This window comes from Meriones unguiculatus, chromosome 3 (genome assembly GCF_030254825.1).
Source record: "Meriones unguiculatus strain TT.TT164.6M chromosome 3, Bangor_MerUng_6.1, whole genome shotgun sequence".
NCBI lineage: Eukaryota > Metazoa > Chordata > Mammalia > Rodentia > Muridae > Meriones > Meriones unguiculatus.
This window is the reverse complement of record NC_083351.1, coordinates 48,574,233-48,600,213: the sequence shown is the minus strand read 5'-3', so window position 1 is coordinate 48,600,213 and position 25,981 is coordinate 48,574,233. Positions and strand designations below refer to the sequence as shown.

At 40.4% G+C, this 25,981-nt stretch overlaps 1 protein-coding gene across 1 annotated transcript in view; it reads left to right on the top strand.

Moving 5' to 3' along the window:
• Window positions 1-25,981, top strand: part of Lpar1 (lysophosphatidic acid receptor 1) — a 121,982-nt gene that overhangs the window by 30,950 nt on the left and 65,051 nt on the right. The window contains exon 2 of the mRNA XM_021646694.2: window positions 19,499-19,657. Coding sequence (XP_021502369.1) covers window positions 19,613-19,657 — 45 coding nt within the window. The 5' untranslated portion in view covers window positions 19,499-19,612. The remainder of the gene's footprint in view (window positions 1-19,498; window positions 19,658-25,981) is intronic.

Genomic DNA, 25,981 nt, shown 5'->3' with positions numbered 1-25,981 from the left:
AGGTCTTGGCCCTAAAAATGTATAAAAGTAGGATTCATTGGTGTATTTAAGACTCACAGAGAGAGAGAGAATAGATAGAAGTAGAATAAGAAAAGGTACGTAAAGAATGAGGGGTGGACCAACTATTGGATAGGAAACAAGGGAACAAGGTGTCATGAGTGTGGAGAGTTTGAAAGAAGGGTGATTAACAATGGACAGTGCCACTGATGGGTCAAGACAGATAAGGACAGAGAAATATCCTTATTTAAAGCCAAGTGGTCTTTTCTCAAAGCTTTTGAGGTGGGGGTAGGGACATTTACCACATTGCACATGCAGGGCCACAAAAATAAAGCCAGTTTCTTTAGTATTCCTGGCTTTGAAACAAAGGACTGGGGAGGGGGAGGAAGAGAGGGAAGGGAAAGAGGAAGTTGAGGTCAAGGGAGCATTTTTCTTTTCTTGTTTCTTAATAGAAATTTTAGCATGGTTGTATTTGGGGGCTGAGGAGAAAACAAGGCTAAAGTTACAAAAGAGAATGAAATGAAATAAATAAAAATGAGAAAGGGCTAGTTAGAAAGTAGAATGGATGGGCAAAATGTCTTGTGAAGTTCATGTTGGCTAAAATTGGTGACTCTGACTATCGTGGGAAAGTCTAGGTTTGTGAGACAAGCATTTAACAAATGTTTATGGCGTAGAGAACTATGGCTGCTGTCTGCATGGTGTCTACTACAGTCCTGACTTCATCTTTATGGAACAATTTATTGGATGTTTTCTCCTAAATCTGAATTGTTAGGATCACATTTTTAAAGTAACTAATGCAATTTCTGTACTAACATTATATAATAATTACACATTGCTTGGAACAGTGGTCAAAATTAATATAAATAAGAAGTTACTGTTAAAGTTTTACTTTTAAGCCTAATTGTTTCCATCACATTTTGTGTCTATTGGGAAGGGGAAGGAAGCTCCTGACCCCTCACATTACATTGGACCTTGGGTCACTCTGCTCATTTTGTGGTTACCACCTTTTCAGTCTCTGAATCCTAAAAGAATTGTTCTCCTTCCTTTTCTGTTGCTGTGATAAAACACCGTGAGCAAAACAGCTTGAGAAAGAAAGAATTTATTTTGGCCGCCAGTTCTAGAGGGAGAGACCATAATGGCAGGAGAGGTGTAGCAGCAGGTAGCCAGAGCAGGAAGCTGACTGGTCACATTGTGTCCACACACACACACAAGCATGCATACACACACACACACACAGAGACAGAGAGAGAGAGAGGAAGAGAGAGAGAATGAGAGAGAACACAAAGTGGGCAAGCTTGCCCCAGTGACATACTTCTGCCAAAAAGGCTGAACCATTGCCATAATCTCCCCCAACTAGGGACCAAGTGTTCAGATACACAGGACTATGAGGGACATTTTTCATCTGAACCACTGTGTCCTTCTTCCTAAAGGAAAGAGAATTTCCTTTTCAATTAGCAAAACTCCTAAGGCATCCCAAGGGACACCCATGTGTTTATAAGTCTGCTAGCATCAAAGATAGGCCTATCTCTTTTGGTTTGTTCCTCCTTCTGTTGGTGACTTATGTTAAGTGTCTACAGATGTTGGGTTCTAGTATTATTCTTGTGCCAACCTTTGGTTGAGACGGGAATGTGCGCCAGTGAACTGTGTCTTACTTTGAGATGTTCTGGCTTGCCGACTAAATTCTAGGGATTGGGCCAGTCATAATCTTCCTCAGTCTCTGCGGTTTAAATCCTTTCCAATTGACTCCCCAAGACAAGAAATTCCATTTTAAATGGGATCTCATGATCTGTACTGATTCCCAGAGCAACTCATCTGGGTATGCAAATTAGGTTTCCCATATCCGGCATTGCTTATTTTCAAGAGAAGTCGCACAGAGGGTGCTTTAGACTTTGGGTGGACACCTCTTTCAGGAGATGGCCTTTATTTATAGATAATTTACATTGCTTTGTTCTATTATCCTTAGCAGGAAAAAATTCCTGTCTCTGTGATTTTAAGTCCCTGGTTTATCCTAACTTCAACCAAGATTTACACCCTCGTCTGCTCTCAAAAAGCAGTGACTGTTCCATGCTCATCCTCCCTCGCCCCTTTTGTTAGTTACAGTGTGGGACAGTTTCCCCACTTTTGAAAAGTTCTTTCATAGGTCTTTTCCCACATCAGGCCATACTTCGGGGTATGTGTGATGAACTTGGCATATTACCAGTATTGTTTGATAAAATAAAATGATTGTTTTGCCCCCCAGATAACTACAGGCTGTGTTACTATGATACAGTTAGCATACAGGTACATATCAAATTGGTTTCCTATATGAGATGGTTTTGTTAGGAGGGAGATGAGTTCATAGTTAGAACTTCTGTGGCCTTTAAAAAAAAAAAAAAAAAAAAGAGTCCCTGCCTGTGTTTGTGCCTGCAGGCCAGAAGAGGGCACCAAATTTCATTATCAATGGTTGTGAACCACCCTGTGGTTGCTAGGAATTGAACTCAGGACCTTTGGAAGAACAACCAGTGCTTTTAACCTCTGGGCCATCTCTCCAGGCTCCATAGTTAGAACTTCTAAATGGCTTTATTAGAATGGCTTTATTAGAATTATTTATTATCTGTCGTTTTATCAGCAACTTCATTAAAATTGGTCCTGTAATTGAATGCCCTTACAGGGATTCATGAATCTAATCACCTGAAATAACATTATATCAAGTAAAGTGAGCTTTAAGCTAGAATAAAGGAAGTTCTAAGATAAAAATAAAATATAAACACTAAGATATTTGATTTTGAGACAAGATGAACATATATTAAAGATTAAATCTTAGTCTACCACTGATGGTATCCTTCATATGAATTTTCATGTGGGCATTTCTATCCAGTGAAGTTTCATTATTCATACATTCTTTGAGAAGCTGTAAAATTTGTTTTTAAAACTGGATTCTAAATTTTAAAAACTTGTCTCCTGAATCAGAAGCTGACCATGACTTTTCTTGGTGTGGAAGGGAGATAGTGCTTAGGTCTTGGTGTCAAAGAGATCTTCATGTGCAATAAAGTTTTAAAATTTCTATCTTTATCTTATTTCAGGAAAGCTGCAGCTTTTTCCTCATGGCTCTTAGCACAGATAACCCAAGTGCAGACTTCAGGAATGAAGTTTGGGCCTGGGTAGCTCAGTAACAAGAGTGCTTGCCAAACATGCCCGAGGCCCTAGGGTCAGTCCCTATTACTGCTTCTACTCCAAAAGATGGAGTAGAAATAAAAAGGAATTAAAGCAAAAAGGAAGGAAAATGTGAGCATGATAAGCATGACCTTGGAGTTTTCCTAGATCAGTCAGTCATGCTAAAGGCTCTAAGCCACCACAGTGTTAGTTCTGTGTGTGATATGATTTTGCGAGTCTGATTATGGATCAGTCGGGATTCTCAAGAGGAAAAGAACCTAGATACACACACACACACACACACACACACATATGTATGTGCAGGTATATATATGGCTTGCAGTGCACTACAGTAATGGTAAACATGATGGAGAAGCCAGTAGCTGGAAAATGCAAGCAAGAATCTGGGAGACCCTGAAGCCCTAGTCTAAAGCTGAAGATCTGGAAAGGCCCTGGGACTGTCTTGCATGTGAAAGGCTGAAGAAGCTGTTGTGCTCTGAGAATGCCTTTCTCAGGGAAGATAGGCTTCACACAGAGAAGTAACAAAGCTTTCTACTACCTTTTTGTTTGTTTTTGTTTTTGGCAACTCTCCAGTGTTTTTGCACTCTTCTGAGGTGAGTGGCCATTACAGTGGACATTGCCATTTTAGACTTTGAAATTAACATTATGTTCCATTGTTGGCCGTGGAGTGCTTGCCTGTGCAAGCGATGCAGATTCTCTTGAGTTATGGAGCTGCCTCTCACATTTAGGCTGGTGGCTTTCACAGTGAACAGCTCGAACCACTGGCAAAGATGATGCCCTTCCAGGCCTTGAAGCATGACTGCTAAAGCAGGAGAGACCCCCAATCCAGTTTCCCTGAGAAGGCCTCTTATCAAAGTGGGTCACATTGTTCTGGAATTACAAGAGACATCTTCCTGAACACATGGTCAGGAGGCTGCAGACCAACCAGCGGTACCACAGGCTGATGTTCATGCCTTCCTCCTCTCCTGGATTTATATGCTGAATCCTAATCCCTGGAGTAATCACAGTAGGGGGTGTGTTAGGGATCTTGAGCAGTGATTAAGTCGAAGGGTAGAAACTTCTTCAGTGGTGGTGACTTTATAAAAGAGAGGTCCTGAGACTCCCCTTTGTTAACACAGTAGGAAAATGGCAGTCTCCATCCTAGTGGAGGTCCCACTCCAGACCCAACTCTCCCAGTAGCCGGTGAAGCTTAGACTTCTGAGCTTGAGAACAATGAGAAACACGTATTTGTTATAGAGGCCACTCAGGCAATGGTGATGGCCAGAGCAGTTCAAATGCACTAAGGAAGAAGTGAGCTGTCAGCTCTTGCAGGAAGCAGGGCAGCACAGGGTGAGCTTTCTTTGGGATTTCTATTCTGGCAGGTAAGAGTTAGGGAGGTCTGACCCTTCTAATTCCAGTTGTACTCTTTTTTCAGCAATCATAGCTCCCATTAACTGCTGTTAATTCAACAGTCTTCTCAACCCCTTGCAGTTCTTGGCTTCAAGGCTGGGGATTTTTTTTTTTTTTTTTGTCTTTTTGTTTGTGTTTCTCTGTATTTTAACTGGAAATTGGGTGTGCCCTGTGGCAAATTGGGGGTGATGTCATCTTTACTCGGAAGTTACCTTATGATCATTTGCAGGCCGCATTGATTAACTACAGCTGTTGATGCTAATGAGCTGTCTCTGGGTTGAGTTGGTGTGAAAAAAGTTAGAGTTAACGTTTTAATGTGGCCACTCTGGAAGAATGCAATGCATAGGAACTATCTTTCCACAGAGCACATTCTATCTGCAAATGACAAAAAAACTGCGCACATCCACATTTTTCTGCCTTCTTTTCAAATCACAATCTAATAACATTAAAAAAAAAAAGAGCCTTTGTGTGAATTAGAATTGCCTTTTCCAGTTGAGTTGTGATATGATCTTAGGCTCACGAACAGGATATGAATTTAGGAGACCTCAGACCTTTTGGCTAGCTGATTTAGCAGAGGAGAGCTTGCCACTGACTTTGTCTAAAGTTGCTGTTTTTGGCAGCAGCCACTCCCAGTAAGACGCTCAGTATCCAGAGCCTTCATCCTATGGGCCAGCCTCATGATGCTGTGGGTCCAGGCTCTTCGGATTAAGTTCCTATTAAAAAGCGATGTGTTCCTAGGCTCTTGGCTGAGAGGTTTTGTATCCAAGACTTATAAATGGCAGCACCTACTTTCAGATGATGTCTCTTTGGTCCATAGAATTTCCGCTGAAGTATTTACTGGATAGATGAGTCAGAAATTCCCTCCTAAGACATTTTTTTCCTGCCAGTTTTTGTAATTAAATATGTGAAATGGCCCTCAGTTTGGATTAAAGTCCAGTTTGTTTTAGTTTTTAAGAGAAAATACCCATCTTGTCTCTTAGGCTGTGTATTAAAAATACGTAGGATTGTTTTTAGCCCAGTGTTGAATTATTTCCTTTCAGTTCTGTGTGAGGCAATGTGGAGGCTTTGATTTATGACACAGCCAGTGTAGTGAGTAGTGCCCTGTGTGAACCCTGGACCACCAGCACCAACATGGCCGGGGCGCTTGTTGGTAAATTAATGTTTGTTGGTCCAGTTCATACCAACTGAGTCAGAAACTCAACAGCTTGAGGCCTACTATTATTTCTAATATCAGAGATCAGACCTCTACTCTTGCCTGATGCGTCCAAAACAAAAAGGGGGAACTGTAGAGAGCTGCGTAATGCCGCGCCTGAAAGATGGAGCTGGTTTCCGCCTTCCACCTTCCCGATGGTGAGTGCTCTCTGTCACAAACAACTCCACATTTGGCTAAGGCTGAGGATCTGGCTTGCTTCCATGTATGTGGACCTATCTGCATTGCCCACGTGGCACGCTGGGGTTGGCTACCCAGAGGCTATTTAAAGTGGACTGGCTTTACCCAGGGTCAGATGATTGTTCAAGGTTCCTGAATAAACTGCATTGAAAAAAAAATTCAAAAAAAAAATCTCAGAGTGAAAAATCTTACTTTAAAGATTTATTTATTTATTTATTTGTATATATGTATGCCTGTGTGACTATATATATATGCATTCCATGCATGCGGGTGCCCTTGGAAACCAGAAGAGGCCATTGGATTCCCTGGAACTGGAGTTACAGTTGGCTGTGAGCTTCCTGATGTGGGTCCTGGTCCTCTGCAGTAACTGCTCTTAACTGCTCAGCCATCTTTCCAGCCCTTAATCTGTGATTATGTGATTATATATATACTTACACACACACACACACACATATATATGTGTATATATATATATATATATATATATATATATATATACACACACACACACATATATACATATACACATACACGTGTGTCCTGGCTAGAGACAGCTGGTCTCAACACTAAGTGAATGGTAGCATCTGTTCTTCACTTGGAAATTAGTTTCTTTTTTGGCGAGCTCGTCTCAGCTGTGCTGCTGTCCTTCACTGGTTTCCTTCCATCTTATTTGGTGAGCTGTCTCAGCTGTGCTGCCATCCTTCACTGATCTTCCATCCTGTTGGCTGCCCGGCGATCACGGGTAGCCTGACTGTGAAAGAGTTAATGTTTTCCAATACCAAGCAGAGAGTAGGCAGTGGGGGAGAACCTGGTTCATTTTGTTTCAAAATAAACCATACCTCAAATAAGTACAAACAGCTGCAATGCAGGCTCGGCTAGGGGCCAAAAGAAACCAGTGTGGCGCTACGAGCTCCAGCTGAGAGGAGTTCATGTATCATGGATTTGAGGGCAGGCTCCATCTCGAAATCATTAGGCCCCAGCGGGAGCACAGTCCTTGCTTGTCATGATGGTTACCTCCCTAGACACCAACCCAAAGAAAACCAAGTGGCTTTTTGAAGAGGTGTTTCTCCCGCCCCCCCCGCCTTTTAAACAAAAACAAAACAAAACAAAATAAAACAGTCCCAGAACACTGAACATTGCACCTGTACCTGTGAAGCATCGAGAGCTGGAACTTAGGACATTTACAGCATTACGTGTTTTTTTGTGTTTGTTTGTTTTGTTTTTGGTTTTTTGCTTTTTGAAGTCTCATCACTAGGCATCAAGCAGTAAGCACATTCAGCCTAGTTCTGAGACTCACTGCTTCTTCCTCCAGCCTCAGGGAAAGTGTTGGTCAGGGAGAAAAGGCCTTTTGGGTAGTTTCTCCCAGTTTTTTTCTCAGATAACTGCTTATCAGTTCAGGAACACCCCCTACCCTTACACAATTAAGAGACTGACCCTAAGGCCTTCCACAGTTAAGACAAGTGCTCTGTCACTCACTGAGCAGTAATCTCAGCTAGCAAAACATCCCCCACCCCCCAATCCCACCCCTGCACCCCTTGGCAGACTGTTTTCTACTGTCACAGTGCAGTAGCCCCTCTTCAAAGTGGCCACCGGCTTCCTGTGCGAGCCAGTAAGAAGGTTCTGTGCGACGGTTACTGTGTGTTTGCAGTTGCCACCTGGGGCTTTCTGGCCACGTAGGATGGTATTTTTCTGGCTAATAATGGTTTGAAGTCTTTCAGATTTTAGGTCTCTATTTGGCTTTCAGGTGATGCTGCAAGCAGACACTTGCTCGGTGACCACTGAGGTTTTACTAATCTCTTCACAGTTAATTTAGATAAAGGAAGGGAGATTCTTCTTCCTTTGCATTTTTTTTTTTTTGAGGCTTTCTTGATAAACTGCTTTAGCAGTTAATCTTAAAAGGTATCAGTAAAGATCATGATAGGACAGTAGGAGCCAGGATGCTAAGTAGCTGCAAAAATTAGGCATCACTTTTTACAGTATTCTCATAGTTACTAAAATCACTGAACAGGTAAGAGTCACTTAATTTCCTTTGTGTCCTTTCTCTTGTTTCTTTAGCAGAGTGGCCATGATTGAATTGCAGTCCGTTAGATTGCTATATGAAAAATTGAGTGCAATCCAAAAGATAACTCAGCTGTAAAACAATTGCCTTGCAAGAATGGGGACTTGAGTTTGACCCCCAGAACCCACAGAAAGAAGCCAGGTGTGGTAGCAAATACTTATATTCCAACTTTGTAGAAATGGAGACAGGCAGGTCCCTGAGGTTTGCTGGCCAGCCAGCCTAGTGTCGTTGGCATATTCCAGGCCAAGGAGAGAACCTATCTAACAATGTGGACAGCGGCTGAGGTTGTCCTTCAGCTTGCACACCCCCCCGACACACACACACACGCACATATACACACAGAGTGTATTTGCTCACGTGTGTACTCACACATATACACATACAAAATGAGGCCAGGCCAGGCTGTCCTTACGGATCCTTCAAGTTGGTAAAATCGTGCATGCGGATCCCCAGGAAATGGGAGTATTAGTGTATGTTACACCCAGCTGGGAATCCTTAACCATCCAGCACAATGCTTGCTTTTATTAGTTTCTCTTCTGTACTTGTAAAAGGGAGTTTACTGAAGTGGAGTGGTGCATCCTGGGAGCAGGAAAGGAAATGAAATTAAGCACCTCATTATTTTTCCAGTGCTGAAGTGGATATTGGGTTTGTATTCTACATTTTTCTTTCTTTCTTTTTTTATTGAACTTTTGGTGTGATGTGTAGGTTTCATAAAGGTAACTTTTATCTTCATTTTGATTGGGGTTATTCAGGAAAGCAAGGTTTCTTGTTTAGCTCTAGAACTTTGAAAATAAACAGAACTTTTGTATTTTTTGAACAGCACAGTGTAGGCTGAACAACATCTGGAAGCAATTATTCTTCTGCTAGGCAGAAGAAATCTCAAAATCTCCTGTCCTCAAAGACTGTGGCACCTTGTCACATTTCTTCTAGATCTTTGAAATGGAAGATTTGAGGGCCATGTTTTTGGATCATCTTTTTTTCTGTTGTGTATCAAACATAAATTTATCTGACACTAAATATTTATGTGGCTTTTGAAAACAGGGCCAAGTGTGGTGGTCTGGGGCTATCTGTACTCTGAGTCAAGACTTTTCCTTTTCTAAGAGAGCTCTTTGAGTTTGGCAACATACTCTTAAACTTTGCAATTCATCTAAGATGTCTTTTCTTGTCATGTGTGTCTGGGATGGTAGTGTAATTTTTAACAGTAACTTCTACCCAGTTTGAAAATTGCAAAATTAAGTTTATTCTTGATCTTGTCTATTTTTATGATTGGTATGGCAAAAAATGAACACTTCCATTTACAAACAATAGTTTAATCACAGATGTTTCTGTAATAAAAGGACCCTCTTTGGTTTTTCTTCCCTGCTCCTAATTCTGTTTCTGAAGCCTATAAGAAAATTGCAAGTACAGCACAGAGTATGAAAACCTTTTATTTCTGCAGTCGATTAAGAGTGAATTGCTTACATTAATCTTCAAAACCAAGCTTCAAATACTTTATAATGTATTTTCCATAAATGTGGAACATTTTCTGATATAGTTGTAAAACAGCTATCCAAACAATCAATTATCATTGTACTATCTTCTGGTTTTCACGTCCCATTCATGTTGTCTCAGATAACCACAGCTTCATCCTTGGCAGCTAAGGGGTCAATTCATAACCTTGTGTTCTATGTACCTGGCCTAAAGCTGCTTAGTGTTGTCTATATGGAAGTCTTAGGTGCTACACTCCAACCTTGTTTCACACTCTCTGTCCTCCCAGGCCTTCCTCTGAAATTTTGGTGAAAACCTCCATGACCCCTAACTCTTACATTCTTGACTACAATACCAGGATCACGTGGATGATGCAAAATCTTCTGCCTACTTGAGCAATAGTCAGACTCTTTGGACCAAAGATATGTGATGGTTGATTCATGAAGATCATGTCTTTAGTTCCCTGGAACTAGACAGTTCTTCTTTCAGTACAGAATACCTTGTCAAGATCCACATGCTGAGTGTGCTTGGTGTTGTTGACATATGACATCTTCCATCATTCTCATTATGAGGTCATACTTATAGCTATCCTTGGGCTGGGAATGTAGTTCAGTGAGAGAGTATTTGCCTAGTCTGAGTACCTGGGTTTTATCCCCAGCACTTCTATCTTCCCAAATACAACCATTCTTTGTTCTACTGATACTGAAAAAAAAAAAAAAGAAAAAAAAAAAAAAAACAGAATCTGAATTTCTCATTCCTTCTCGCTTGGTTGTACCCTTCCCTTTCAGGCTTCAGCGTGTGTTCATGGCTCCCTTATTATGGAGCTATCCTTATTACCTGTTTCTGCCACCCTGCATTTGGCTTCCCTTACTTTGTTTCGAGTAAATGATTTTAAATTTCTTGTCGTGTTATTTCACAAGGCAGGGGTTCCCACTTTAAGTAAAATGTTTTCATATTTTTTCTTTTTAAAAATCCATGAAATATAATCATAAAATGATGAAACAAATTCTTTCTTTTTGGTAAAATTAAGGATATATCTAGACATAATGTACAGAAGTTGCAATATCCATTACAGGTAAACTTTTCTCCTGTCATGAAATGCTTTGTGTCAGCCTGCCTTTATATTCTCATGATCCTTACAGATTGCTTTGCATTTTCTATACTTTTAGAGAATTATACAGCGAGTATTTCATCTGATTTCTTTCACTTGGCTTAACTGTTGTGAGAATGATAGATAGTGTTATGCATCTCACTTGGTTTTACTAACAAGTAGTGTTTCATTGAATTCTCATACAACAATTTATCAACTCATGTGTGAGCTGACATTTGAGCTCTTTCTAGGGTTTGGATGTCATGGATAGTATCACTGCCTGCATTTGTGCTCAGGTCTTTTGTACATACACACTTTGTTCTCTCTCAAGTGGATAACAAGGAGTGAGATGACTGGGTTGGATAGTAAGAGAATGTTTAACGTGTAAAGAAATGACATCCCTGTAGGTAGCATTGGGGACTGCAGTAGCTCATATCACTGCCCATACTTACTATGGGTAGCCTTTAAAATTTTATCCTTCTCAATATATAGTAGATACTTACTGGTAGTTTGGTTTTAAATGGATTTTGTTGTTGTTGTTGTTTTGGGACAGGGTTTCTCTGTGTAGCCTTGGCTGTCCTGGAACTCACTTTGTAGACCAGGCTGACTTTGAACTCACTAAAGATCTACCTGCCTCTGCCTCCCCAAGTGTTGAGATAAATGTAATTTTCTTAATTGAACTTCTATCTTTTATCTGTATATTGTTTTAGATAAAGTGCCATATTCTTAAAAATGGGTTTGTTAACTAAATTTTGAGATTTCTTATATATGTTGTATATCAGTCCATACATGTGTACTAAATAAAAGTTTTTAATGTTTCCATTTTTATCATCTTCCTCATTAGCAAATTAAACTGGTGTATTTACATAAAATCTTTGTGTCCAATTGAAACTAGCTTGCAGTTCACTAATATTCTTAAGATATTTTTCCCTCAGTGTTTTAAGTTGTATTTTTTTTAAACTGTGTCACTAGTTTTTTTTTCTGCAATGTCAACTTTTCTGTTACTATCATCTAATGATATGTATTAAATAGATGTGCATATACCTATATGTAAAAGTAATTTTTTTTTTTTTTTGTCGCTAGAAGTTCACTCTGAGTCTTAGTATCTTTCCTGCTGCTTGTTAGCTTTTTGAACATTTGGAACATGACTGTGAATATGCTTTGCTATTCTAATGTTTGTATGTCTGTAGGGATCTTTTTTAATTAAGTGATTTTTTTCATCATTTTGGTCATATTTTTTGACTGATATTTTGATGCATCTGTGTATTATACCCAGTGGCCCATGAGTTACATGCTTTTCCATATGGTTGAGAGGCTGATTCTCCTGTCTGTGAGGTGAAGACTGTCTGTGAGGTGCCATTTCCTTTACTCTGTTCAGATGGCTGCCTCTCTGCCTCTCATACTTTTCTTAAAAAAGAGATATTTGTTTGTTTGTTTGTTTGTTTATTCATTTTACATCCTGATTGTAGTCCCCTCCCTCCTCTCCTTCCAGTCCCACCCACCCTCTCTCATTTGTTTTATTTTTATGAGTGTATATGTCCGTGCATCACATGTGTTCCTGATGCCCAAAAAGGTGAGAAAAAGGTATTGGATCCCCTGGAACTGTATCTATGGATGGTTGTGAGCTTCTATGTGGGTGGAGTAGGTGCTGGGAATCAAGCTTGGGACCTTTGCAAGAGCAGCATACACTCTGAACTACCGACCAACCCCTGCAGTCTTTTGAAGGTCACATTCAAACCATAGCAAAATGGTCAGTCTCCAGAACTCTCTCCATATTGTGAAACTACAACTCTATGCTCATTAAATACTACCGTCTGGCCCATTCATCCCTCTCAGTGCCTGTCAACACTAGCATGTGACTTATTTTCCTTAGCAAAATGTCACTAAGTTGCACATTGGTTGATGCCTATGTCAGGGCGTGTTTCCATTTTAAGGCATAGCAATATCCCATTGTGAGTATCTACCACAGTTTGTTTATATGTGTGTATCTGTCACTAGACACTTGGGTTTATTCCATATCTGGGCCACTGTATCTATGCTATGTGAACATGGGTATATGGTTAGCTCCTGAAGATCCCATCTTCTATTTTAATTAAATTTTTATTTTTTATATTAATTACAGTTTATTCACTTTGTATCCCAGCTTAATTATTTGGGAAATGTGTTCAAAAGTGGAATAGCTGGCTCATATTTTGAGTTTTCTAAGACTACTTCATACTGCTTTTGTGTTGACTGCAGCATTTTGCATTCCCATTAACTTCATGCCAGGGCTCTAATCTTTCATATCCTCCTTAGCATGACCCCTCATTATAGCTCTGCTTTGCATCTTCCTGGTAGTCAATGCTGTGGAGTTCACTTTGGCTGTTTTCTGTCCACCAACACACGTCCCTTAAAGAAGTATTTACTCAAGTCCTCCACTCCTCCTTTATCACATTATTCGTTCTTGAACTAAGAAAATGACTTCACTCTTCCATTTTTTTCTCAAGTGTGCTTGTTATCCCTGTTTGAATATTTTCTATGCACTGAGCCATAATTTCTAACCAACATAGTCCATTATCATAAACACGTGCTCCCCAGCCCCCTGATACCACAATAGCCTTCCATGATACCACCTTGGATTTCTACACTGACACTTTATGGTTCTAAACTCTTTGATTTTGGACTATGTTCTTTGCATTTCATTTTTAAAAATTTAATCAGTTATAGATATTTGTAAAGTGTTAGCTGCAGTAAGCTTGTTAAGGAAACTAGGTCCTTTTTCCAGTTTTCCCTATGAAAGATAGCCTATTACATAAACCCCATTGTCTCAGTGTGTGTTAGCTCTTTGTTTCAATTGGGTCAGTATTCATATTTGTATGTTGTCATTCTGGGGATTGAATGCGAGGCTTCTAACATGGGGCCTAGCGCATGTGGCTCAGCTCTGTCTCTAATCCATTGTGCTTAATGTTATGGGGACCTCCTTCCTATCACTTATTCCCATGCCATGTGAAAATGTATATAGCCTTTTCTTCTGGAAAAAAAAAAAGGTCTGCTTTAAGTTCATCATCTTTTTAATGTTGGCTTAATTTTCTATGTATTAACTTTTTATTTAATTCCAGGCTCTCTTAGTGTTATGAACCCACTCTGTGTACATCCAGATGGACAGCTGGTCTACCAAGGACATGTTCTTAGCCCCTGGGTATGTTGTCCAGGGATTGCTCTTCACAGTTATTTTTGGGGGGGGAATCTCTCTGTGTTGGCACCTACTGTCCTAGTTTCCACCTTCCTTTCCTACTCATTCTTCCTGTCTCTAGAAGTATATCCTCCAGAAGCAGCCACCTGTTAATCACTCCCCTCGTCATCGTTCCTTTGTCTTCTTGCATCCAGGGGTATTATTCAATAGTCCGGAAGGCACTTAGGTTCTTGCCTATTTGTTTATGAGTTCACCTACTCCTTTCTTGAGATCTTTCAGGATTTTTAATTAAACTTAATGTTGCTGTCATGGCTGTTTCAGCATTAGCTTTTGCAGTGCTAGGCTTCAGACATATTGTTGCACACCTGCTCAATGTGTACATGTATTCTACCAATAAGCTACAGCCTTTCTAGCCCTTCCAGGACAGTTGAAATCTCCAGATCACTGAGATTCTATGTAAGTCCACTGAGATGGGCCCTTTTACTCTGAAAACGTTTGACCTTCTGTTGAAGGGACTGTGTTGAGATTTTCTGCTGACACCCTTTTCTTTCTTTCTTTCTTTCTTTCTTTCTTTCTTTCTTTCTTTCTTTCTCTCTCACTCTCTCTCTCTCCTTCCCTCCCTCCCTTCCTTCCTTTCTCTATCTCCTTCTTCATTCCTTCCTTTCTTCCTTTTCCTTTGCTTTCCTTTTCCTTTGCTTTCCTTTTTCCTTTCCTTTTCCTTTCCTTTCCTTTTCCTTTTTCCTTTCCTTTCCTTTTCCCTTTCCCTTTCCATTTTTTTCCTTTTTCCTTTTCCTTTTCCTTTTTCCTTTCCTTTTCTTTCTTTTTTCCTTTCCTTTCCCTTCCCTCTCTGCCTCCCTCTTTCACCTTCTCCCTCCCTCCCTCCTTCTTTCTTTCTTTTTTCTTTTTCTTTCTTTCTCTCTCTTGTTCTGTACTTCCTTTCCTTTTCTTTCCCTTCCCTCCCTCTCTCCCTCCCTCCTTCACCCTCTTCCTCCCCACCTCCTTCTTTCTTTATTTTTCTTTCTTTCTTTCCTGCTTTCTTTTTCTTTCTTTCCATTTCTTTCTCTCTCCTTCCTTCCTTTCCTTTCGTTTCCTTTCACTCTCTTCCTTTCTCCATCCCTCCTTCACCCTCTCTCTTCCCATCTTCTTTCACTCTATCTTTCTTTCTCTCTCTCTTTCTTTCATTCTATCTTTCCATCTTTCTTTCTCCCTTTCTTTCTCTCTCTTTTCTCTCTTTCTCTTTCTCTCTCTCTCTCTTTCTTCTCTTTCTTTTCTCCTAGAGGCATGCATATTTTAGTCAAATATTCTGACACTGGTATATACCCCAGTTCACCAGCCTACTTTTTACTTTTTAGTTTGAGATGGGGTTTCCATAAGTTGCTCTTTAATGTAAGGGCTGCTCTTTAACTTGCAGCCCTCCTGCCTTAGCTTGCTTTACTTTGCTTCTGTATTCTTCTGATTTATCTCTTAGCGTTTCTGCCCTAGTTCACTATTCTTTTGCTCTGTTCTCCAACTTTATTTTTAAGTTCTGGCCAGCTTCCTTAACTTCACATTCTAATCTTTTTAAACTTGTAATTATTGCTTTTTAAACATCCTGCTTTTGTTTTGGTGAACACATCTCTTTCTGGGATCCTGCTTTTGTTTTGGTGAACACCACATCTCTTTCTGGGACTTTCAAATAGAGATCCCAAAGGACAAATCTTTCTATCTCATGCTTCCGGGGAGGTAAGCATGGTGGCTGATGCTGTCTTTTTCTAGTGGTGGGGAAGATGGGACAGACACTAAAAGAGACAAGTTGGCTTGCTTGCCTGTGTCTCATCTCCTTGATTTTCTAGGTCTTGGGTGCAGAAATTTTCTACTGAGTTTCTGCCAGATTGTCAAGTTTGTTGCAGAACAATATACAGATATAAAGTCTAAATTTTCCCCCTATTTCATGTAACCCAAGCTAAACCCAAACTTGCAGTGTAGCTGAGGGTACCTTTGATCTCTACCTCCTGAGCTTGGATTACAGGTGTGTGTCATCATTTGCAGCTTCCTTCCTGCTAGGACTTTTGTTTGCCTATCCTGTGTTGGGGTTAGAGTCTTCAAATGTAGGCTTTTCTATACCAAAGGTCTGGTTTATCTTCCCTTCCCTGTTTATTTTCTGTTTTCTATTTCCCTGATTGCCTTTGTTTAAGTTTACAATCCAAACTTACCTTTCTTTGTGCTTTTGGTTAATGAAAAATCTTTTCTGACCTCGTTTGTCTATCATGGTGACATGCTTGGTGTTCAAAGATGCTACTACAGAGTCCTCAGAACTCCTACGAATATGAACTGGAAGTTTCTCTTTTAAGAACTGTACTTTTTACTTAACTAAGTATTGGCTCTAATTCTGGAATCCCTTTTTCTTTAAAATCTAACAGTATGTCTCATGGGCCTGGTGCATTTGAATGTTTCTCTGTTGCTTATTCTTGGAGAGAGAAGCTGGTGTCTGCTCAATATTTCTTTTTTTTTTTTTTTTTTTTCCTTTCTCAACCCCTCTTTGCTGGGGTCTACCCTGTGTTTTTTTCAAGAGACTTGTATGAGTCATTATTTGACTGAAATCCAGAATAAGAAAAAAGGTTAGAGTTGTAGTAGATTAATTTGCCAATTAGATATTTATCTTCTTGTGAGGCCTGGGGAGGGAGCCAGCTTTGGTTCAAGCAATCAGATGGAAGTCCGTTTCCAACTAGAGTTTTTCTTTTAGGTATTTGGTGTGGCATTCACTAATCAGCAGAGCCATTGTCATTTGGCATGGCTGTCCCCCTCTGCAGCCAGCTCTTGGCATTCTTTTCTCACAGTTTTCTGGAGAATTCTTCATAGCCATGTAAACCAGGAATAAGTGCAGCCCAAGTTTACTTGCTTTGTAGGCTTCTGAAGGCAGAGACTCCCCTGAAAGAGTCAGTGTGTTTTAAATGCATACTCGGCATGGGCCTCTCCTTCTGCTGAACACACTTTCAGGTCTGCTGGGTTTTCATTTGCTTATTTTCTGTACATGCACTTGGAACTTGGAGCTTCTCATGAAGAGTATGCTGTGCCTTAACTCTTTGTGGAGCATCTGTGTCCACTCTTTCTAGCATATGGTTTTTGAGGGTTAAGCAATAGTTGGGATCATTTTATGGTTTCGAGGGCTCATTCATGATATTTTCTACCATCATCAATCAATCTGGTAGTCTTTCACTAGAAATCAAGCTGTGTGTATTTCTCATTGGAAAATTAAAAATATATATATTTAATTTTTCATGATCCTTGCTACTTCATTTTAATTTGTACATTTTTCTACTCTTTGGATGAGAGTCTAGATGTAGTTTTCCACTTTGTTTTCTTATATCAGAAATAGCTTTTATGTCATTCCTACTTCAGAAATGCCCCTTCAGATACTTTCTACGACCCCTAGGGTTTTATGTGGGTACTGGGATTCAAACTCATGTACTTGTGCTTCAAGGCTAAATGAGAGATTTGCGCAGTCCTGCAGGACTCTCTTTCAGTTGCATGGTTGGTTTGAAGAGCCTAGCCCTGATTACAGGCTGGTCCTCGTTCAAGTTTTGGAGCTCTCCTGGCTTTGTGGCTGTGGTTGGGTCATGTAACCTTCTGAAGTCTCAGACGTTTCCCTTATGACATGAGCTAACGGCATCTGCCTGAGACTATGGAATAAGTGCTACTGAACTTGGCTTTCCTTAACTCCTGCCCCTTCTCCTCTCTCCTGTTAATAATGATGACAGATGACAGCTTGGTTTTGAGGAGTATATCACTTTTCTTGTTCTACCCCTTTTGTTCCCCTCTAGACAATCTTTGTACTGTGGCAACTGAAGTTATCTTGAGCTAAAATGAAATGCACCTGATTATGTAGCAAGAGTTTTTTAGACTAGAATGCCACTTGTTGGCTTTTTATTGTTGTTATCATGTCATTTTGTCTTCATTTGGAATACAGAAAGTCGGTATCGATTATAAATGTGTAAGGAAAAGGAAGAATTGAAAGTAGCAGTAGACACAAGATCATGTGTTAATATAAAACAGTGTAGTGTCAGGTTCTATATTTCTGCAGAAGCTGTTGTGAAGAAAAGAAAGATATTGCCTCTTCCCATGGGCCTTCCATTTAAATTTTCAATGCCTTTTTTTCCTCCTTAAAGTAGGGATGAGGAAGATACCATCATTGGCTCAGGGTAGCTGCAGCATCCCATGTTGATGTCATTCCAAGATAGCTTGCAAAGCTTGCTCGCTGTGTCTGCTCATAAACCAATCACCCATGATTTAAAACAAGTAAAACCTGATGTGACTCAAACTTATGTAAAGGCATGATGCTTATGCATAAAAATAAAAGCCTTCAGGCCATAGGAGTTGTTACGTGACCAGGACATTCTTTACGGAGGCTCTGGGAGCTGTTAGCATAGCACATTGTGGGATCAAAGGACTGGGATTAAGTGGCCAGCTTCAGTGTTCCTACTGCACAAGGCTCAGATAATTTGACCCTTGGTTTGTGACTTGTATTATTAAAGAAACTCTCATTCTCCAAGAGTTGGACAACATTCAGGTAAGTCCTTGCATTCTGGTAAAATTAGACAATACACTCGTAGCTGGGTCAGTCCTGTATGCTACTAGTTTCCTATAGGCACTCAGGAAATACATCTGTCCTTTTTCCTTCCCTCTCTCTCTTTCCTGATCCATCCCTCCCCCTTCTATCAGTTCTTCCTTTTCTCTCTTCTTCAGCTCCCTTCTCTTCTTCTCCCATTCCCTTCCCCCTCTCCTCTTTCTTCCTCTCCCTCATCTCTTATCTCTCTTTCTTTCCTTTTTTCAATCCGGGCTTACTATGTAACCCAGGCTAACACAGAACTCTAGGTCCTCCTGCTTTTGCCTCCTGAGTGTTAAGATTAGTGGTGTGAATCACGATAGGCCTTCTATGATAAGTCTCTTTTGAGAGATTGCTAGGTAAGCTGAAAACTACTGAAAATGCAATGTTTGTTAGAAGGAAGGGATATTCACAACTTCTTCAGGTGAAAGTTTTTCCTTTGTGGACTAAATTGCAATGCTCTTATGATCATGGGACCAACCTCCAACCCCTGCTCCCCCCCACCCCTATATCTTTGAGACAGAGCCTCACTGTGTATTTCTGGCTGGCCTGGAACTCATTTAGCAGATGAGGATGGCCTTGAATTCACAAATACCTGTTGCTTCTGGCTCTTAAATACTGGGATTAAAGTTGTGGGACATCACCCCTGGCCAAGCTTTTGACAGGATCAAGGTCCTAGTTTACTGCTGGGACTACAGCCTTTTTCTGAGTTTTCTTAGTGAGCATATGAATGAGAGAATGCCTTCTCCAAACCTCAGGGTTGTTTTTGTTTTTGTTTCCACAGAAGGGTAGGGAGGGTCAGGTTGGAACTGTAGCCTTTTCTAACCACTCGGAGGGTTCCTCTCGAACCGCTTGGAGGTTCCTCTTTTGATCTTTTGTGTATAGATTATCAGCTCTCAAAGGTAGATTTTAAGAAATCATTATTTAACAGCATGGTGGCTTCTCCTCTTGGTGCACAGTCTTCTTGTGTCCCCAACTGGATGCTGTCTCCTCAGAACATCTAGCTGCTCCCCAGAATATTGTGTGAGCAGATGGTAAGGGAGTCATGATTTTTGATTGTAGATCTACCTCAACAGGCCCTGTGTTCATTCAGCTAATATTTGGTTCTTGGGAGTGACTTTTTGCTTCATCTAGCTGACTCTTCCCTTGCCCTTTTAAGTCCTCTCCTACTCATTCTGGACTTCCTTATGTTTTCACAGGCTTACAGTTCCTCTTAGTATGACCTTGATCTGACTGGCCAAACCAAGAATTACTTCTTGTGCCTGGCACTGCAGTGCTGGGGCCTCTTCATCGCCCCAAACTACAGCGTTGTCATGGCAGCTGCCTCTACTTCCAGCCCTGTAATTTCACAGCCCCAGGTAAGTGATTTGACCTGGTCGATGTTTTTGTTAATCATAGCTTTGTGCAATAGTTAGTCTGAGTATGAGAAAGTAAGCTTTACTCTGGGACATCATACACACCTCTCATTGTCATTTGGTAGGTACTTAGATGGGGTGCTTTGGACAGAGAGATGACGTGTATTTCAGGAAGCAGCTGGAAGAATGAAAAGGCCTCTCTTGACAGGGGGCACATTCAGCCACACTGAGGATGCCCAACTGTCGCTGTTGCCATCAATAGGAAGACAAGTCAGAAGTAAATTCTGCTGCTTCTTTTATTTCCTCTTTCTTTTTTTCTGGGACGGTGGTGTTACAAATAATGATTCTCAGTTTGATCTAATCTTGTAACAAGCCCTCCCAGGCTGCTTCATTGTTCTTTTCCTGTAATTATTATTTTGACTTGGCCCATTCTGGGAAAATTGAAAACAATATGGAGTTCTAGAAATTTCTGGACAAAAGTCTCATGAAACACTTTGGCGGTGGAGCAGTAATTCTCAAAAGACATCTTTGTTTAAATCATGGTGCAACCTTCTGCTTTGATTATGCACTGTCCTTCCATCTTTGCAGGCAGTGTGGTGTAATGGGAAGGAAAGAAACTTGGAATCATTCAGTCTTGGCTCATCTCCCTGTGTCTTGGACTGATGCTCTCCCTGCCCCACCCCAGCTTCAAACTCTACTCATGTTATTTTCCTTCACACAGTGGATGAAACAGTAGCATTTATGCAAAATGCTCAAAAGAAACCCAGCAAATTTAGCTTCCCATTTTCTTTCCCTTTGCCTTGACCCTTCTTTATCCAATGTGGCTTCCCATTTGTGACAGCCATTTTTTAAATTTTATTTAATCACTTTACAGCCTGATTTCAGCCCCTCCCCTTTACCCCCTGTCCCGAAAGCCTTGCCCTCACACCTCTTCCTCTTTCCCCCTCTTACCCTTTCTCCCCATTTCCCCCTTTTCTTCTGATCAGAGAAGAGGAGGGAGGGTTAATGGGTGCCTGTTAGGACCCAATAAAATGATGATGCACACAGCAGATTTTATATGAAGGAGTTTTATTAGATGGAGATGAAGAGAGAGAGAAAAAAAAGGAAAGAGTGAGACATGATAGGGGGAAGGCAGGGGGCACCCCAACAGAGAAGAGGAAGAGAGCAAGAGATGAGAGGGCAAGACAGAGACAAAGTGGCAGGTTGGTCCTTCTAAGGAGCAACGTAACTATGCCTGCCACGTGTGGCTACCTAGCAGGTGACACATGATGATATCACTAGGCAACCCAGAAGCAGGCTGCCTAAATACTTACATTCCTCCCATTTTATATAATTTAAAAATGAAGAGCTTAAGCTGCTTCTCATGTAAGGCAAGTTAAATTATATCAATTTAGGTTCATTGGAAGTAGTTCTTGGTTGTAACGCAAGTGGGTAAGAGAGAGAGGAAAAAAAATAATAGCAGCAACATGTCCAGATTACATGGTCAAGAGGAGGGAAAGTCCCTGCTCTGGAAATTTCAGGGTAGAGGGTTGCCAGTAGAGAGTTGCCAGCCATGCAAAGCAGCAGGTAGGGACTGAGGAATGCTGGGAGAATCTGGAGTTACTTGTCCTGGGCCTGAAACACACCATTCCAGCCTTTTGTTAATAATAAGTGAATAATGGGTAGGGTATAGATTCTCTTCTGGCTACTTCCTGCTGACACTGGAGGCATTGTAGCAAGGTCAAAAGGCTGAAATGCTGGCCAAGTCCAGGAAGGACAGGCTGTTTTGATGCTGTCCAGGGTCTATGAGGACATCCATGGCTTGGAGGGAAAGTGCAGGTCCAGCTTGACTGAAGTCTGTGAGGTCAGACTGGAACACCTAGGGTAGCTGTTTTGGTGCTGTCGTAGATGTAGGAAATGCCTGGGTCTGGCAGGATTCTGAAACATATATATATATATGTAGAAGACAAGGTTAAGTAGGTTATAGAGAATGTATCTTTAGGTGTACATTTAAAACTTTTGGGAGAGCAAACAGAGGTGGAAGGTTTGGATCAAAGAGACTTGAAAATGGGGACCTCCATTTACCCGAGGGAGCCTCCATTTAGCCAATCACTGGCAATAATTTAAAAGGCTTTGCTTTGGATCTGCCATCTAAGGAAACTGAGGCCAAGTTTGGTTACAGAGGCATATAAGATTAGAAACCCTTAAAGTGGGCATTTAGTATAGAAATCTGAAATTCTCCAGAAGACATCCCATAAATGAATCTGGAGGCACAGACAAATGGACTATTCCCATTGGGCAGGTAGGAGTCAGTGACCTGTCAAGGTGTCCCAAGAGCAAGGTTTGACTCAGTAGATTGGTACAATCTGTTCCAACAGCTCGTCAACATTGGCTAGAGACCAAGGGCACAGTTGTCCATAGCAGACATGGTTTACATAGCACTAGGATTTTCCTAGATGAGCAAGAGGGGGAGGGAGAGAAACCATGCCAGTAGAGGGAAAATCTTACCCAAGGGAGAAGACAGTCCTAGATGAAGGGGTTAGTGGGAAGTGCTTGCACCAACCAGAAGTGAAGACTCACCAGTTGGCTGGTATTGGGTATAGGAATGTAGCAATCTGTAGCCAGGAAAGAGAAGCCCCAAAATGAGGGAATGGGGAGGAATCCCATCCTCTGAGATAGACAATAGGTGCAGTACTTCTCTGGAGCCCAACTGACCTGACATATGGATTCAGCTGGATTTCCTGCAGCTTACAAGAATTATTTTTAAGTTTTACAAAGGAGATAAAATTTTAGACATGTTAACATCACAATTGTAATCTGCACAAAAATATACATTGTAAGAAAGGCAGTGGGCATAAACATTTATGTTAACAGCATAAGCATTTTTTAAGGTGAGCTTTGAAAAGGCAGAAGCTTTTTGTGAGGTAGAAGGGACAAAAGGTCACTTGATCTTAACCTTTAGTATGATTACACATTATGGAGACTTAAAGGAGATTTAAAATCCTGAGCTTGGAACCATGATAGTGGGTGGTATATGCAATGTTTTTGTGTTAGAGCTAGATTAATAAATCAGAGCTCTATTGATACAGATCAAAACCCTAGATAGTCAATATAACAGTAGCATAGCAACAGAAGGAAATATTAAGCATTTTTACCTATTTAGGATATGTTACATCACCTTAGACCTTGCAACCTTTATAACTTGAATTTACCAACCTTAAAATACCTTGTTAGACCCTCAAACATTTATGACTTGTTCACCAACCTTAAGACACTTTCTTAGAACCTCAAACATTTATAACTTGCATTTACCAACCTTAAAACACTTTCTTAGATGATATATACTCACTTATATAGACCTACAAGATATAATAAACATAATAAAGTCTATACACCTAAAGGAGATAAACAAGAAAACAGACAGAAGGTAAGATGATCAATCCTCACTTAGAAAGACAAATGAGATGTGCATTGGACATATGACAGGAGTCTACCGCAGAAGGCATCTGAAAGACCCTACCAAGCAGCGTTTCAAAACAGATTCTAAGACTCATACCAAACCTTCAGCATAGTATGACAGGGAAAGGATAGGAGCCCCACAAGGACCAACTATATCTAGGCACAGGGTTTTTTTCTGAAACTGTTTCTCCAACCAAGGACCATGTATGGATATAACCTAGAACCTTTACTCAGACGAAGCTCATGGTAGCTCAATAACCAATTGGTTTCCCATAGTAAGGGGAACAGGTACTATCTCTGACAGGAACTCAATGGCAGGCTCTTTGACTCCCCACCCCCCAAGGGAGGAGCAGTTCTGCTAGGCCACAGAGGAGGACTTTGCAGCCAGCCCTGAAGATACCTGATAAAACAGGGCCAGACGAAAGGGGAGGAGGTCTTCCCCATTACATGGACTTGGAAAGGGGCAGGGAGAAGCTGAGGGAGGGAGAGTGGGATTGGGAGGGAATAAGGGAGCGGGATACAGCTGGGATACGGAGTTAATTAAATGTAACTAATAATAACAAACAATAAAAATAAAGCATTAGTGCTTTGGGTTACAATGAACTTGTAAAGGGAAAGACTGATGGGAAATGCTTTATTAGGTATGATGTTTAAATAAGAATACATAATCAATAAACATGTTGTAATTTAAAAAAAAAACACTTTCTTAGACCCTCAAACAACATTTTTCTTAGTCCTTTGTATCTAGTTATTTACTGTGAGGCATAGGCGAGACTGTTATGAACATTTATTGTCCTTTAGCTAAAGGGATAGTAAAAGGTTACATCGGAGGCCTGTTTCTTGAGTCTGGCAACAAGGCTTATTTTGTCTAAACCTGACAGTAACAGTTCTAGAAGGCTGAAGGCCTGGTCTTCTGCATATGAAGAGAACTGAGAAGGCATCTCAAGTCACCCAAGACAGAAGTTGGCAATATGACCCAGTGTGAGGCCAGAACATACCTGCAATGTTACCCTGGGCTGGCAAGGGTAGTGGAGGTTGATGATTCTAGGAGCCATTTGTCCTCTGCCAGGTCAAGGAGCTCAAAGGCTGGAAGTGTCTGTGGCTTTTGTGCTGGTTGAGCACAGAGGACAAGCCTGCATGGGAGCATTTTGACTTCCAGAAACCAGTCTGCCAGCAGGTGGCCATGCTTGTTGAGGCAGCTGCAGGACCAGCATCCCCTTTGACTACATTTGAAATAGTCACCTGGCAGAATTGAATTTTGGCTATACCCCAGTGGAATGAGGCATTGCAGATTTCTTGTTTTCTGTGTGGGAATACCAACAGCTTCAGAGTAGCAGCCAAGGACTGGAGCATAGATTTTGCTGTAGATGAGCCTGTCGGGAAGGCTCCTCCCTTATAATTTTTACCAACTCCTATATGGTAACTCAAGGACCATCCTCAGCCATTTATTAAAGATGGCAGTGAGGCCATGTTTGCATCTATAGGACTATAAATATATTTTTGGACATGTTAGAGGACTTGATCATCTATGAGATGACTGACTATTAACTTGCATTCATTTACCATCAACTATTAGGACTTTAGGTTTTGTCCCTGTTAAGTTGGAGCCTTAAAAGTCATAAATATAGTCCATTAAAGTGAGAGCATTACAGTTTTGTGTATGATTTAGTATATAAAAAGTTCATAGCTTATAAAAGCCTAAGGATATACTATAGATTAATAATATTACCATTTTCAGAAAACAAGACCAAGCATATTTCAACCTTTTGATAGTGGAGATAAAGCAAAATGATCAAGTTTTGACATAAATAAGTTCCTCTAAAATTAATATATCTTAATTTATAGTATTGGTAAAAACTTGTACATAGTAATCCCTGAGTTATTAATTTTAAAACCAACAATATATAAAGCATTTTTAAAATTATATTTGAATTTATTATATCAAACCTATTAGCCAAAAAACCTAGTGGTGAACCTGGATCCCCTGCCATGGCAGGAGAAACAGCATTTATTAATTTAGGAATTGATAGGCAGTTAAACATACATTTTAATTAACTTAATTTGAATAGACCTTTATAACTTTGAAATTTTGGCATTATATAAAAATTATTTTGAACCAGGGTTGAATCATATATATTATAAAATGTAACTTTGAATTTTTATAAAAATTCATACCAATTTAAAATGAGATTTGTTGCTACCCTATTTTAAAAAGAGATAAAATAAACAGAGAATTAATTATTATTAAAATGGTTTATATCACGTGGTCACCTTAAGGTTTACAGTTTAATTTTAAGATTTTTTTTTGAGAGAATATAAAAAGAAACCAAAGAGTATATTTAGTGAGATGGCAGGCAGAGAGAAGCAAACTAGACTTTGAGAAAAGAGAAATAGGGAATTGTTTTTTACTTCATAGATCACTCTTAGTGTTACTGGATATTGTTGGATATTAAACATTTGAGTAGGGTAAATATAAGTGTAGAAGCCAGAGGTTTCCCTAAGAGGAGAGAATATGAGGAAGTTGTTCTTGTGAATGAGAAAGGGGAAATGGAAATGGACCATTTGGCTAGTGGTTCATCAACCAAATGGCATGGCAGGTCATGGGCTTAGCCCAAGAACCTCTGTGTCTGGTACCAGGGTTTTTTCAGCAGTAAGGCCAAGTTCTCATAGAAGGGATTTCATCCACAGGAAAGGATAGGGGCAGACAGGCAGCTTTAGACTGGAGGAAGGAAGGGGTGCAGTGGTCTTTAGAGCCTATAAGAGACTTCACTTTTGTCGCTCCTAAAACAGTGGGACAGAAACAAAGTAGTAAAAGCAGCTGGCAGTGAGGGAAACCACAGCGATTGTTTGTTTGTTTGTTTGTTTGTTTTATAAATAAGATGGCAGCCA